Source organism: Phyllopteryx taeniolatus, chromosome 10 (genome assembly GCF_024500385.1).
Source record: "Phyllopteryx taeniolatus isolate TA_2022b chromosome 10, UOR_Ptae_1.2, whole genome shotgun sequence".
NCBI lineage: Eukaryota > Metazoa > Chordata > Actinopteri > Syngnathiformes > Syngnathidae > Phyllopteryx > Phyllopteryx taeniolatus.
Window position 1 is genome coordinate 28,368,630 of NC_084511.1, and position 16,534 is coordinate 28,385,163.

General features: G+C 44.5%; 2 protein-coding genes across 4 annotated transcripts in view; both read left to right on the plus strand.

The window, feature by feature from the left end:
* The first annotated feature begins 683 nt into the window (after nt 1–683).
* Nucleotides 684–10,881, plus strand: rnf103 (ring finger protein 103). Of its 3 annotated transcripts, none has more exons than XM_061787231.1 (7): nt 685–1,274; nt 6,045–6,193; nt 6,308–6,423; nt 7,221–7,643; nt 7,726–7,858; nt 7,954–8,040; nt 9,522–10,881. In XM_061787231.1, exons 1-7 carry the CDS (start codon nt 1,049–1,051, stop codon nt 10,350–10,352), a joined length of 1,965 nt encoding a protein of 654 aa, XP_061643215.1. In that variant the 5' UTR covers nt 685–1,048; the 3' UTR covers nt 10,353–10,881. The 3 variants fall into 3 exon arrangements, with proteins under 3 accessions (XP_061643214.1, XP_061643215.1, XP_061643217.1); XM_061787233.1 differs by lacking the exon at nt 685–1,274 and adding exons at nt 2,157–5,470; nt 5,566–5,659 and having other exon boundaries at nt 6,045–6,423; XM_061787230.1 differs by having other exon boundaries at nt 684–1,274; nt 6,045–6,423.
* A 2,907-nt stretch (nt 10,882–13,788) lies between these two features.
* Nucleotides 13,789–16,534, plus strand: part of atoh8 (atonal bHLH transcription factor 8) — a 31,776-nt gene continuing 29,030 nt past the window's right edge. Inside the window, exons 1-2 of the mRNA XM_061787242.1 lie at nt 13,789–15,456; nt 15,650–15,805. Coding sequence (XP_061643226.1) covers nt 14,815–15,456; nt 15,650–15,805 — 798 coding nt within the window. The 5' untranslated portion in view covers nt 13,789–14,814. The remainder of the gene's footprint in view (nt 15,457–15,649; nt 15,806–16,534) is intronic.

The following is a 16,534-nucleotide window of genomic DNA, read 5'->3' on the forward strand; positions in this document are numbered from 1 at the left end:
ACTCCTTAGTTGCCCAGGCTATGGGCTCGGGGTCATTGTCATGCTACGTTCCATCTTCAATGCTCTTATGGAGGCAAAGAGGTTTTTGCCAAAATCTCACAAAAAGATGGCCCCATTCATCCTCTCCTTAATATGGATCAGTCGTCCTGTCCCCTTTGTGGGAAAGCAGCCCCAAAGCATGATGTTTCCACCTTCTTGCTGGTTGGTAGGTGTCCAAATATTTTTTTCCCACAAGAGTATACAAATAAATTGTTTAAAAATCATACAATGTGATTTCTTTTTTTTCCCACATTTGTTCATGACAATGAAAGGTGATTCTATTCTATTCTATTCTATTTGTTGTGCACTTGCAGACAGCTCATATCAGGAACAACCCTTCAAACCAGTAATATTTACTCTTTTAATAACGCTCCATAATGAACAAGGAACAAGGCCCGATTGCGTGCGGTGGGTTCTTGCAAATCACGTTAGAGGCACAAGTTGGGGCCAGAAACCACAGAACACAATTTTTTTCATAATGATATTCTGCCACTGTTTTGTCAAGGACACTTTCAACAAATGGCAAAATGATTTTTGGGAAAATTGCAAAGGTTTTGGTGCAGTAGCTTTTCTGCCTGCCGAAATACGAACAACGACTTGGTTTTCGTGGCGGGCCCCGATGTTTTATTTTGAAAGGTCTTTATGCAATGCCGCGGCCGGAAATGACGCCGGCGTCCCGACGTCAGCTGATCGGAGCAAGTTCTTGCGTGGAATTGCGTCGGTTTTGTTTTGCGATTGATTGGAAGATGCGCGATCCGGACTCGGTTGCGTCCCCGTCTTGAGTGCGCTCGCGTAGCTGGTCGGGCGCCGTGCGAGCCGACGCGAGAATCCGCCGTCGAGGCCCGCGAGTGGCTAAGTGCTAAGCTAAGGGGCAGGCGCCTCCCTCCCCCGCACGACGCGAGGAGTTCCTTCCGAGAAAGTGGCAGCTCCGGCCGATTCGCAAAGCCCATGTGCGGACGTGCGCCGAGCCTGACGGAGGAATTGCGCCGCGGCCCGGTCCAGCCGCACGATGTGGCTCAAGTTGTTCTTCTTGCTCTTGTATTTCGTGCTTTTGTTTACGCTCGCGCGGATATTCGAGGCGGCGGTTTGGTATGAGGCCGGAGTGTTCGCCACGCAGCTGGTCGACCCGCTTTCGCTGAGCGTCAAGAAGCTCAAGACCATCTTGGAGTGTCGAGGCCTGGGCTACGCCGGCCTGGCCGAGAAGAAGGACGTCAGCCAGCTGCTCCACAAATCAGGTACGCGTTCCGCGAAGTGCGCTGCACAGCCTCCTTTACGCTTGGGAAAGGTCGCTTCTCGGAGCAGAGGGTCGCCGCCTTCCCCCCCCCCCCCGTTTAGTTTATAAAGCATAACACATTATGGGAAAGTCCGTGTCAAAAGGTTCTTTAAAGGTTGAGCCTCAGCAAAAGAGGAATGGATTGGATTGACAAAACCGATTGTAGGTTGACTGGGAATCCTTTTGGTACAGCAGCGACACCTAAACGGGGTGCGTTTTTTTTCCCCTGGGGTGAAACAGCCCCCTGTAGTGAGTACGACTAAACATTGCACAAATGGACCAAAGACTCTTTGGTGCGACTTTTATCTGAAGTGCAATGGACAAAGCCGTACAACATATGAACAGAAATTTACATTTATGAATGGTGTACAGTGGAGTCCTGGGCCAACCCCGAACATGCTTATTGGCGGTTTATCCCGGCTTATTCAAGCCCTCGTTTGGGTAAAAAAAAAGAAATAAAAATCCTTGCAATTATAATGGGTGTCAGTTATCTGCAGATTTTTGCGATTCGCGGTGCAGCCCTGTCCGTACCTGCCGCAAATGGAGGCGGTCCACAATTCCAATGAAGTTGGGACGTTGTGTTAAACATAAATAAAAACAGAATACAATGATTTGCAAATCATGTTCAACCTATATTTTAATCGAATACACTACAAAGACAAGATATTTCATGTTCAAACTGATCAACTTTATTGTTTTTAGCAAATAATGATTATGTTAGAATTTGATGGCTACAACATGTTCCCAAAAAGCTGGGACAAATGGCAAAAAAGTTGAGGAATGCTCATCAAACTCCTGTTTGGAACATCCCACAGGTGAACAGGCTAATTGGGAACAGGTGGGTGCCATGATCGGGTAGAAAAGGAGCTTCCCTGAATTGCTCAGTCATTCACAAGCAAAGATGGGGCGAGGTTCACCTCTTTGTGAACAAGTGCGTGAGAAAATAGTCCAACAGTTGAAGGACAATGTTCCTCAACGTACAATTGCAAGGAACTTAGGGATTTCATCATCTACGGTCCATAATATCATCAAAAGGTTCAGAGAATCTGGAGAATCACTGCAGGTAAGTGGCAAGGCCGAAAACCAACATTGAATGCCCGTGACCTTCGATCCCTCAGGTGGCACTGCATCAAAAACCGACATCAATGTGGAAAGGATATCACCACATGGGCTCAGGAACACTTCAGAAAACCAATGTCAGTAAATACATTTTGGCGCTACATCCGTAAGTGCAACTTGAAACTCTACTATGCAAAGCAAAAGCCATTTAACAAAAACACCCAGAAACGCCGCCGGCTTCTCTGGGCCCGAGCTCATCTGAGATGGACTGATGCAAAGTGGAAAAGGGTTCTGTGGTCCGACGAGTCCACATTTCTAATTGTTTTTAGAAATTGTGGACGTCGCGTCCTCCCGTCCAAAGAAGAAAAGAACCATCCGGAATGTTATGGACACAAAGTTAAAAAGCCAGCATCTGTGATGGTATGGGGCTGTGTTAATGCCAATGGCATGGGTAACTTACACATCTGTGAAGGCACCATTAATGCCGAAAGGTACATACAGGTTTTGGAGAAACGTATGCTGCCATCCAAGCAACGTCTTTTTCATGGACGCCTCTGCTTATTTCAGCGAGACAACCCCAAACCACATTACAAGAAGAAGAAGAATCACCACCTTTTATTGTCATGAACATGCATGCATGCATGCACACACAATTTGTTCTCTGCATTTTATCCATCACAGTGAACACATACACGTTAGTGGACACACTGGAGCAGGGGCCAGCTGAAGCCCTCCAGGTTTGAAGCTTCAAAATGCGACAGAACTAGACGTGGCAAAACAAACAGAGCCTCCACATTTCGCGCTACAAAAAACGAGAGATGATGATCACCATCGACCAAAAATGGAAACTTAAATTTTGGCTATGTAGACCTCCACACAGTGACTCGCTAACATGGACGTCGTATAAAAGTGGCACTTTCATTTAATTGGTTTTGTCATACGAGTGTCCAGAAAAGACCCCTTTGACAGCTACTTCTGTTTGACCCAGTTTTGTATCTGCTTTGTCCATATTTGGCTTTCCTCTGATCTGTTGCCTCCATCTAGAAGACCCACTTGTGAGAGCACGCGTTTGTAATGTTGACAGCGCTGGCTGAGGAGCGGAAAGATAAGCTTGAGAAATTGGAATGACCTGAATTCAAGGCCCCTCGACAGAAAAATGTTTTGGACTCAGGAATGCATGGACAATTTTTCATCATATTTCATGTTTACTGAGTCACCATGGAGATAATGCAGACCCTTTCCAAAAAAAATGAATATGGAAAAGTTTATTTATTTCCATTATTACATTCACAAAGTTAAACTTTCATGGATTATACATTCAGGGCCCACAATTTAAACAATTTCAAGTATTGTTGATTTTTTTTTTTTTTTACATAATTTGGGCTTCCCACGAAATCAGGAATTCAAAAAATTAGAATGCTGTGAAGAAATCAGCCCAAATTTTGCAGGCCATAAATGTTATATATGGAGTGTGTCACACCAATCCTCTGCTAAACTCAAAGCACCTGCACAGGTTTCCCCAGGTGTCATTAAATTGCTTCAGTTTGGTTCAATTGTCTCAGTTGGGTTCAATATGGGGAAGACTGCAGACTTGACAACAGGCCAGAAGACCATCATTGATACCCTCCATGGGATAGGTAAACCACAAAAGTTCATAGCCAAGGAGGCTGGCTCCTCACAGAGTGCCGTGTCCGAGCTTATCAATGGAAAGTCTAGCTGAAGGACAAAATGTGGCAGGAGAACATGCACCAGAAAAAGAGATGACCGTGGGCGTCAGCGGATTATCAAACAGAGAAGATTCAAGAATCTAGCAGAGATCCTGAAAGGGTGGATTGAGGCGGGAGTCACAGCTTCAAAAACCACCACATTCAGATGCATCCGGGAGATGGGCTACAACTGTCGGGTTCCTCGGGTCAAGCCACTTCTGAGTCTGAGCCAACGTAGGAAGCGTCTCAACTGGGCCGAGGAGAAGGAGGACTGGACTGTCGGCCGGTGGTCCAAGGTCCTCTTTTCTGATGAAAGTAAAGAGTGCCTTTAATTCGGGAATCAAGGTCCAAGGGTTTGGAGGAAGACGGGTGAAGAACAGAACCCAAGCTGCAAGTGCATTTCAGAGTCTGTACTTTTAAAATGTTGCTTACAGTGGAACTCAACCGGTTATTGGTCACATTAATAGTAGAAAAAGTTTAGAAATTATTAATCTTGGTCTGATTTTATTTATTTTTATTTTTTTTATAGAAAACTTGGCATTTGAAAAGGGGTTTGTCGACTTTTTATGAATTTATGTATATATTAAGTACAGTAGTTGAACAAGAACGTCTGCTTTTACCACTTTTTTTTTTTAAACACAAGTGACTGTACTTCTACTTAAGTAATTGGTTGCAATTTAGAACTAACGCTGATAGAATTCTACAGTGTATGCCCAGCTTTGCTGTGCCATAAAAAAGGGTTTGGCAGGTTGTTATCTATTTTGCACACAAATGAATTTGACCAAATTAGCATGAACATGTATTATACACACCTAGGGGCAATTTAGAGTCTCCAATTAACTAGGCTACAGCACGCCTGCAATCCCAGTGAGGATAAGCGGTACAGAAAAAGGATGGCTGCATTTATTATACACTACACACGTTACTTCAAACCATATCTGTGAAACAATATTTAATGGCAGAGTAGTTTTATTTTAGTTTACAAGTCTCTTCATACTTGTTACAGTTTCATCCAGGAATGAGCTAATCTTTAAATTGTTCTTTGGTGTCACAATCTTATGAGGAAAATGTTTGTAAATGATCTCTGACATGTTTGAGTTCCAGTCACAAAGGACAAAGGTCAGAAAGCCTGTGTAGGTGTTCCTTGTCAGCTTCCTCACAGGTACAGTTTAATACTGATCTTCAAAGTTTCAGTGCTTATTGTCTACTGATGGTCCAAAGTAGGAGATCAGTAGTCATTTCAACGCATACATTCAACCACTGGACTCCAAAGTCTAGTTCAGTGCAAAATTGCCAGGTAAAGCCCGTGGGAGTCTGGTAAGAAGGCTACAGGACACTGCTCCTCGGACAGAAGCCCTAATGACCTTGCACCCTCTGAGCCCCACTCCAGAAAGTAAGTAATGTATGAAAACTGTGTTGCAAGCAGGGCAGAGGAATGCCCCACCCACCCAATACACCCAGAACCAGTAACCCCCAACCTCCCAACAGGGATGCACCCAGCACAGCATAATGGGAAGAGGAGGAGGGCCCTATGAGAAGAGGTCTATGCCCCTCCAAGTCAGAGGCCAGGCCGAGGCATCAGGTGCAAAAGTTGTTTTAAACTGGCCAGGTCAATCGCCAGACGAAAACCCTATAGAGCATGTATTTTCTTACTAAAGCAGAGACTAAGGGGTGTAATCCACAAAAAACAACTGAAAGAGGCAACAGTGAAATAAAATTGCTCCCCCCCCCCCCCCCCCCCCCTTTTCATTAGTACTTCACTTTTCTGCTTCCATTTTAGATTCTTTATTGTTGTTAAAAATACAAACTTTTCTACAATAGGCCTACTGATTTGTTTATGGTTAGGAGACTAAATGATGACAACCAGTTATTGAGTTTCATTCAAAATTGCGTCCATTGTATAATTGTCACGCATCATTGAGCTCAACAGCATTTGATGAGAAAAGAAGTTCTTCTCAAAACCACAGGAGAGCTGACACACGGGGAGTTGTATTCCGCCATCAAGAAGGAGACCGAGCAAACCGAGGGAGGCGATGGCAGCAGCACACACTTCAGTGGAGAGATGCACTTCTATGAATTAGTGGAGGACACTAAAGACGGCATCTGGTTGGTTCAGGTAAACTGGGTTTCAGAGGCCACCTGGACCCATTTGGATGCCCCAATAATTTGGATGCCCTATGTACGCCACTGTGCTGACTCTGTTTTGAAACACGGTTGCGTGTCTGTGCAGGTCATTGCTCAGGACCGAGAAGCTCTGCTCAGTAAGTCCAACTGGGGGAAGATGGTACAGAAAGTGTCACAGTTCGGAATCCGAACTGGAACATTTAACTGCTCCCATGACCACAGGTGGGAACCGCAACATTGCAATGAAGGCAAACATTCAAGAGCGCAATGTCATTTCTTCTTTCCAATGTTTGATTTATTCTTACTTATTTCTCATAAATGAACAATAGTTATTGGAACTGAACAATTCCGAATTCACACGTTGAAGCAATAGACGCTTCTTTAATGATGACTCGTAATAAGACTAAAAAAGAAAAGCTGCCAAAACAATGTCTCATGATACTTTAGTAACTCAAAACATTCACCATACAACAGAAAATGGAAGATTTTAGTTTTTTGGGAGTGATTTTTTTTATTTTTTATTTTATTTATTTATTTTAATTTTTTAAAATTATTTTTTTTAAATTTATTTATTTTTTGCCGTTGACTCGGCTACCCGTTCACAGATATTTTTGCTTTCGAGGTTCAAATAAACAGCGGCTCATGCCCTAAATTTTGACCAATGGTGACGTCACATTCAATTTAAAGGTGCTCTCTCATCCGTGTCTGCTATTCAGTTTACAGTTTGTAACCTTTGATTGATAAACCATTGGCAACTTGGCATCAAAAGCTGACCTGAACAAGAGAAACGGGTGTCATTTCGGCAGCCTCCGCCAGATGGGCCTGGTCCCGATACCCGTCGTCGGTACTCGCCCGTCCCTAAACATCGGCCTAGTATTTTCCATTTCCCCAAATTCAATCCACCGCACGCGTCTCAGTTGTCGAGACGGATAACTATCGAGCGCCCCATCTCGTCTTCACACGTCAAATTGCAAAGAGGAATTTACGAGTGTGAAACTGTCCTCTGCTCTTTCCGCAAGGTCATGTGTCAGACGTGGCTGGCAACGTTCCACGCTCGTCATGTCCGTTCCACAGACGTCAGCATCTAAGGGCAAAGTCGTTCTGAAAGAATACAACGGCCGTCGCGTTGAACCCGAGCATATCTTCCGTTGGATGACCTCGCATATGTCTCACCACATGAAGACGCTGTGTCGTTCGGAGAACCTGCTGGCGGAGTGGCGCCCCGACCCGCTCCACCCGTTAAAGATGTTTCTGTTCGCGCCGCTGCCGCAGCCGCCGGTTTTCTTCTCCTCGCTGTCTGTTAAGTTCACCGGCAGGATCGAGTTTATATTTGTGGACGTAAGTCACTGGGACAACCGCAGCAGCCTATTGGAGATTGGTGTGACGCAGAGCCCCGCCTACATCCTGAAGATGCCGGAGGGCATATATCACTATGGCAACAGGTGATCCTATGACATGGTTGAAACAAAAAAGACATTGTTGTTCCTCTTTTAATGTTTTTGTTTGTTCGTTCGTTCTCGGCAGTACTGGTGAGTTCTTGTCTGTCGCAGCCATGGACACCTTCCTGCGTTCGGTCCAACCAGAGGTCAATGACCTTTTTGTCCTCAGTCTTGTCCTCATCAACCTGCTGGCTTGGATGGATCTCTTTATTACACAGGTAGACTGACCTCCGCTCCACAATACATGATCCTAGTACTCCCATCTGTTTCGATCGATGATGTGTACATTCACGGTGAAAACTTTTGTGCGCAGGGAGCAACAGTGAAACGGTTTGTTGTTCTCATCCGAACACTTGGGACCTATAACTCCATCCTGTTGGTGTCTTGGCTTCCGTTTCTGGTAGGAAAATGTTTCTTAAAAAAAAATAAAAATAAAAAAAAAGCCTCTCATTGCGCATTCGTAGCCCATTAACGGCTTCTACTTCAATGACGGTTACACGCGTGGGAAAGAGAAAACCCGTAATGGTCGCTGAAATCATTTGAAACTGACAAAAGTAATAAATAAAACAATTGCTTCTGAATCCCTCGAGTGGCGTTTTGACGGTAAAGATGGCGTCGGTGACAAAGAAAGAACCCCCCCAAAAAAGGACCCCTCTCGACACGTAGGCTACGTTCACACCGATTTGGAATTTTTGTTAAATCGGATCATTTTCTGTCGTCATTCACGTTCCCAAAACAAAAGTGACTTCTACCGTGGACGGATTGAGGCTGTGACGTCGCACGCGTGTGTCACGCTGCCCATGAGCGCAAACACCGGGCGACGCGTTTACAGAAGTAAGCGTGGCCCCTCGCGGAGTTCTCGTCATGACGCATTTGCGGCGATTTCACGCATTTTCTGCAACTCGGCGCTAACTTTGCCGTTTCTTGTATTGATCAGTTCGAAAGCATCTTCTTTTTGCCACTGACTGTTTTCGACTCCTTTGTCCGCTATTGCTTTTGTGGCGTGTCGGTTTTGTTGATTAATTTTTGATGATGTGTAGCACGGGTGTCCAACTGGTGGCCCGGGGGCCAGATCTGGCCCGCCACATCCTTTGATGTGGCCCGCGAAAGCAGATCAAAATTGCTCATTGTGTTGTGGTGTAATACCATTGAGATATTTGCAAGCATTTTTTTGTTTGAAAAGATGTGTAATAGTTGAAAAACATGCCTTTATAGGCTTCTGATGTCAAAACTGACTATTGTGTATACTGAACGTGAAGGAGGTCATCTTTCATTTCTATGGGTTCACAGTTGTAGCGGCCCTCCGCTACAGGAAGTCATCACTACGATGCGGCCCGTGACAAAAATGAGTTTGACACCCTTGATGTATAGGTTGGATGAGCGCGACGTGAGAATCCATACTGCACTCGCATCGGATCCTTGTCTGATTTACCGTAGAGTAAATATACGTACCAAAGAGGCCTGAGTCGGACAGGAAAAAAATCGGAATTGTACTGTTCGCATTGACATGAAAAATTCAGATACATTAAAAAAATAATAATAATACTAATCAAATTGACCTGCAGTGTGAACATTGCCCAGGATGAAGATTTGTGTTAGTTTTCTTGGACAGGACATATTAACCGAGAGAAGAAAAATCCTGTCTCCAAAAATGTTTTCAGAAAACATATGGTAACTTCATATGGCAAAGATGTTTTGGCAGTAAAAGTGGAAAAAATCTGACTTTATTGAGGGAAACAATGATGCCGTTTTCCTGGATGACAACTGCTCAAATAATAAAAATGAACGGATTTTCCGTGTTTACCGTTCTTGATCAAATGATATGAAAGTGACCCCGGAGTTGATATTTCATTTCATATTTGGTCACCTCTTTCCGCCAAGGCTCTCCTCCAGCTGTCCTACCTGGACGGTCTCTACGGTTACAGCCTGAAGGCTCTCCGCTACGCCGACACCACCACACTGGCTAGCGTGGTGAGAGCCGACTGGACCTTCTATTCTTCCCACCCGGCTCTCTTTCTGTCCACCTACCTGGCCCACGGCCTGCTGGTCGATTATTTTGAGAAAAAACGTCGCTGTGGAAATGGAAGCCAAGAGGACAGTAGCACTAACTTGGAGTGGCTGGCCAGTTTGTGGGAGTGGTACACATCCTATCTGCTCCACCCGATTGCATCGCTACAGCGGGTGCCATCCGACTGGGAGGATGACCCCAACTTCCTTTTTGACCGTTTGGCTTTCCCTGACCTCTGGCTCCGTCCATTAGTGAGCATGGATTACATCAAAGCTTTGCCCGCGTGGAAGTTCAGCTGCGGCGGTGCGGGCGAGCCGGAAGAGGAGCTTGATAGTTCTCGCTCTGATACAGACGGCAGTGAGTCAAGTGAGTGCCCTTCGCTAAGCAGCGAACAGCAGGAGAGCACGTCGTACGACCGGGACGGCGACGCCCCCTCGGCCCACCGGGTGTCGGAAAGCCTCGCTCGGCGCGAGCGTGGCGACCGGTCGGGATGGCCCCGTGACATTCTGCGGTGCTCGGAGTGTGTCGTATGCCTGGAGAACTTTGCGAGCGAAGAACTACTGATGGGTCTGCCCTGCGGCCACGCCTTCCACCGGCAGTGCATTGTGGTGTGGCTGGACGCGGGTCGACATTGCTGCCCGGTGTGCCGCTGGCCCAGCTACAAGAAGAAGCGGCAGCCGTATGTGCACAGTTGGGACACTTAATGAAAAGGAGCCTTCCTTATCTCCGTGTCTTTCTCATCTCGACATTGCAAAAAAAAACGCAAAGTCTCACCAAGGGAATTGATCTGATTTTAAGGCCGCTTTGACTTGATTTCTAAAATTTCAGCATGACAAAAAGACTTATTTTATGTGGGGAAAAAGTGGAGCTACGATGAATTGACTTGATATTGATAAGATTTCGAAACTAAGTTGCATCTTAAAACAAGTCGTTTTGTCTTTCGGGAATTAAGAAGTCAAAACTGTCTTGAAAGAGCTACAGTGCTATGTTTTCTCTAGAAATAAGGTAAATTGGGAAGAGTTAGCATTTTTGCAGAGTAATCATGATTGATTGGCGCAAGAAGCGTGTAGCATAACTTGCTTGGGGGTCAAGATGAGACACGGGAGGGATGCCAAAGTTCGCGTTGTCTGTGTGACCGAAGCGGTTGGCACAACTACCAATTTGCTTGTTTCCATTTCTGTGCTGAACATTGTGAATACCAATAAGTACAATAAAAACAAAACAAATAAACAACTAACTGTGATAGTGGTAAGTATTTACATAATAGATTACATCATAGCATATAATGAATAAAAGGTTCATAACAGGCCAAACACAGGTGCAGTGGTAATGTTTAGTATCCCTCGTTAACTTTTGAAAGGATATCGGGATGATCGAGGTAAGTTGTTTGGGGCAGGAAATCGAAACGATCGAGCAAACAAGTTGTGAACGAAGAGGTTAATAAAAGTGCCGGAGCGGAGAGTGCGGGTGGTGCTACGCATGGTGAGCAGCGAGTAAAGATAGGGCGGGGTCTTGCCAATGATAAACATTCAGAAAATTGAATCAAGTCGGGTATGGGCGACATTTAATTACTGAAATGGAGCGCCTCAATAGAATTATCACAAATGTAACACACTTGGGTACACTTTCACAATTCGGCGAGCCGATGCAAGTATAAACCCCCCCCCTCCCCCCAAAAAAAAAATCCGCCTTTGCAAAAGGTGTGTAACATTTGGGGGACCTTGAACAGCAAAAACATACAAAACCAATTGTCTTCAGGATAATACTCGAGTGTCCGTTTTTTTGATGACAATGTTTTAAGTTTATTTGTACAGGATGGGTATTCTTTTTTTTATGCAGTGCTGCAATAACCCCACGAGATGGCAGTAGCCCCCACCATTGGTCATTAAAAGTGAAGTGCTATAACAAAAAAAAAAACTTACAGTATGAGAGTTTTTTTAGCTGACCGTTTCGGTTTCCATTCGCTGGCAAAATGATCTGAGAGGAATCTCACGCGTGCTGTTACGGACTCTAGAAAGAAAATAACAGTTGACTATAAAGCTAAGACTACAGATCAATTGAGATGCTTGCCAACAAGAAAGAAATGTCAGCGTGATGGCACGAATCGTCAGGTGGACCTGAGCGCAGGCAAGGCAGGAGAAAGTATTTTATCTTTTACTTTATTGTAAGCCCAAAAAAAAATTTTTTTGTTTTTTTTATTAATCGGCTATGTGACTCTTATTCTGCCAAATATCGGAATCGGCATCAGCCTAAAAAAAAAAATATATATATATATATCTTGTCACATTGATTGGACTCGAGGTTGGCGGACACTCGACCCCAATGACCTCTTTGAGAAGGCATTAGCCAAGGTGTTCGCGTGCATTTTCCACCCTGCACTCCTAACGTTTCCATGGCATCTCTAATAAAAACACGGAAACATAATGCTTTCTGTAATATTAGTTTAAGAAGGTTGTATTTGTCTATTTTTGTGATTCAGATGAAGATTAGATCACTTTTTCGGACCAATTTATACATTCATACAGAGAAGTCAAAGGGTTCATGTCGTTCATTTTCTGGCAATTGTAAATCTTATTGATTGCTCGCTTTTTAACGAACATATAAACATGTGACAGAAGACAATATAATGGAAACACAGACTGACGAGTAAACGTGATCAGACCTGGACATGAGGATTGGAGCGAGCTGATAGGCTGAACACGAAACAAACTGACGCGACCAGGTGAGTACAGGGATTTGATGAGCAAACAATGAACGCACCAACAAAATCAAGACCAAAACCCAGTACAAAGCATAAATAATCATTTTTAACATTTTTGGAAAATAATAATAAATAACAGAGTCAACAAACAACAAGAGTAATTACCCAGATTCAGCCTTTGTGGCAAATTTTGCCTGACAGAAAGCACTTTTTTTAAATAACTACAATTTCTAAACCACATGCCGTCATTTCTCGTGTATAATGCCCATTTTTTCCCTGCAAAAAAAGTCTAAAATCAATGGTGTGCATTATACATGGGTATAGGCATTGCGGGCCCTGGACATAGGCGGTCGCCTAGGGCGCCATCTGCGTTTGTCACTTGGCAAGTCACGTCACATGACGTGGGGGCGCATCTCAAGTCAGCGAACGAGCGTTCAGTCGGAACAGGGCAGGTGATTTTATGGATAATTTTTTCCCATCATGAAAAGGACAGCTAAGCCCTCGGGCGCACAGTTCCGCAAAAGAAGAAAATAGGAGGAGGAAACCAAGTCAAAATATAAAATTACAAATTTGTGTAATATCTCTCTCTCGTAACTACTTATTCACAATAACACATTTTCTCGTATTTTTGTAGATATTTCTCAAAATCCTAAATATAATTAAAATGCAGATGCACTTACTTACAAGCACCTCATTGCGAGACAAATGTAAGGAATGAAACTTCTTGAAGAACTGTCAAACCACTCAATGCAAAACTAAAATGAGACAAAAGGAAAATGTTTCTTGGTCATTGAGTAAAATGCAGACGAAATCTTTTATTTTCACATTTCAAATCTTTTTATTTCACATTTCAAAATCACATTTTATAAATGTATGCCGCCATCTAGAGGTTTTGAAAAAGCTGTCCACTTTCATTCCAAAATGCCATCGCCGCCTAGAGGTTATGAGAGGTGTACACTTTCATTCTAATATGCCACCGCCACCTAGAGCCTATGAAAAATGTGTAGCCGTGACTTTCATTACAATATGACAAGGGTATGTATGACTGCATATATGTACCCTGGCAGAATTTGTGAAATATTGCTTTTTTTTTTTAATACGACTGATGACTCAACAACAACCATCATTAATTTCTTTATGGTTATGTTTTTTTAATTGTACCCGTCTTACAAATTCTGCCTGGGTAATCAAACATATGAGCACAACTGTGTGTTTTCTGTATGGGGCCCTCGGAGGAAAAAGTTTGGATCCCCTGGTCCAGACAATATAATAATAATAATATGTACTATACTATATGTACTAGATACACGACTCCGCGTGTGCTGACAGTTTTTCCCGATCAGAAACTATTCATCAACAGGCATGGACATTATTCACATTTTGATTGAATGCCCACCCCCTAATTCTGCACGCCACTGCATGTAAGGGTTTGTTTACGAATGGTGCCATGGAGGAAGCTCTGGCTTTTGCCACCCGGAAGTAGGAGTGATGTCATGGTGGAAGGTCTTCAGGAAAAATATGAGAGAGAGCGAGAGTGAGAGAAAGAGAGAGAGAGAGAGAGAGAGAGAGAGTGAGCGAGAGCTGCAGCCAGGCCCGCCAGTCAGTCAGACGCCAAGGCAGCCTCAGGTTCAATGTTTGCACGACCGCTGCTCACATGCTGCTCTTCTCATGGTGGGCTTCTACCTACGTGGACCACTTGGATAGTCGGCTTCAAGGCAGCGGCGCTATTAACGGATTTGTCGTCCGTGACCATCCACAGGGGACGTAGACCCAGTGCCTCATGTGCTGGATGACACCGTATGGAGCTAAGTTCATTTGAATGGTGTCACACCACTCTGACCTGTCACTGGTGATGACACCGTCATGAGATTTGCATGACTGAATGCAGTTTAGTTTCTTCATTTGTAATTTCAGTTGTTTTACTAAGATAATGAACTTTCTCGAAAAGTGTTGCTGCACTGTTTTCTATTCGGGCCAGCAGCTGCAGCTTGACTACAGCTCCTGTGTATGAGTGTGTGTGTGTGCGCACGCAACTGTGTGGGTTATTCACAGTGCTGCTATGCAGACTGGCTGGAGCCACACTCAGACAACTTCACTGTAGCTCTAGTTTGTGTGTGTGTGTGTGTGTGTGTGTGTGTGCTCGCCTGGACTGCTTTCCCAGAGAGAAACAAAAAGAAAGCACGCCTCACACTGACGAGAAAGCTATGTCTCTCTTTCTCCACGCTGTGCTCGCAGGCGAATCGCATATGTTCCACAGCTTTGTGTACGAGGGTGGCTTGTTCAGGATGCTGCTATGCAGACAGAGTGGAGCCACACGAAACCTGCTGGCAAAGTCCAAGTAACACACATGACTGTCAGCGCGGTGCGGCTCACGGTTTTACCAGGAGCTCCATAAAAGACAAAACAAGTGTCGCATTTTGCTTTGATTACACTTTTCTTGGGTCATTACAGTAATTGGTTGAGAAATGAAGGACCCCCATCCACTTGCCAATAACTGGATTAAATCCCCCTGCAAGGACCCAGTGATTATCCCGATGCAAGGCTCTCACAAAAAGTTCAAGAGAAAGTCTCGCGAGCCTAAAAAACTTTTCAGTGGCTTTGAACCTGAAAGGTTGAAAGCATACACAGTGGCCACATCAGATGGGGACACGCCGGAGGACCCTCATATGGAGCCGTGTAATGTCAGCAGGTTGGCTCCGCTCCACAGACACCTCGCCGTGTCACATGAGGAGAGTGCCACCGGGATCCTATCAGGTGTACCGGGTGTCATGCTAGCGCCGCCGCAGAGCGGTGCTTTAGACATGAGGATCGGGAGCGCCATCACTTCCAAACTGTCTCAGTTAGCCACCTCGTCGTTGCCCAATCGAGAGATCGTCCACTGGCCCGCGGCGATATCTCAGCCCCTCTCAAACCGATTCAGAGCGGGCCCCCGCCTCACCTTCCCCGTAACAATGTCATCCAGCAACGTTCTCAGCCTTTCACCCAACCACCAAACCTTCTCCATGGACCCATCAATGTCAGGCCAAACTACACCTCGGCCCGTCTCTCAAACCCCTCTGAACCCTCAAGGCCGTGAACATGTAGAGCATCAGGGCCACTCACCTAAGGTACAGTAAAAAGCTTGCATGTCTATATTATTTCTGTAGTGTGAATTTTTGCTGCAGCAACAAGGCAGGTGCTTGAGCACCACAAAAGAGCTACAGTATGTGTGCATGTGCCTGCTGATGCTAGTTTTGACCAGATTGATAAATAGTAGGGCTGGACCACCTCCCGTGATCTTCTCTCGCCCCCTCATGCCAGGAGTCTTCTAGGAAGAAGGTCGGAATGGGCGTCGACGGAACCGGACGTCTTCCAGAGGTCAAAGCCGTCCAGCAGACAAGGAGGCTCCTAGCTAATGCCCGTGAGAGAACCCGCGTCCACACGATCAGTGCTGCATTTGAGGCCCTGAGGAAACAGGTGAGATTAACAGTGCATATTGGAAACACACAAACACTCGTACAGGGTCTTAGAGCGAATGCCGAATGTGAACACACACCTATTAAACTACATTTCCCCCCCAAAAAATACAAATAGAAATCTCAATAAATCATTTTAACACGAAAAAATTTGGCTGGTATTTGGAAGTATTCACAAGTGCCCCAGTTCTAGTTGAAGAAAAAGGTCAACAGAATAATACTGGCACAAGCAGGCTTTTGTATCTTTTTCATTTGAATTGTACAGGTTAGAGTTCAGACTCTTTTTAAAATGATTCCTTTTGAAATGATTTATCGTGGTGTCCTTTCTTTACATCAGAAAACCTGGACTTTGCTCAACTGTATGTCCGTGATTGTAACTGGGATGATGCATGTTTATCCTGAGCAATACATGTCATTTAACTTATGCAAATGAAGCACAAGTATCAGTGAATTGAATCTTCCGCAGTGGTAAAGCATTCGACTCTAAATACTTAAACTATATCCAAGAGCAATCCGGGTGGGAAACTTACAAACTTAGCGGACAATATTTTACCTTAGTTAAAGGGGCAATTTTTCCAAATTGAAAGTTTACTGTTAAATTAAACCTAAATCAAAGAGAATTGTGCATTGTGTATTTAAAAAAAAAATCATAAATCACACAGCTTTGCTTTTGGTAAGTTTGTTTAGCTCAATGCTAACAAACCATACAAAACGATACAGACTGGCTAAC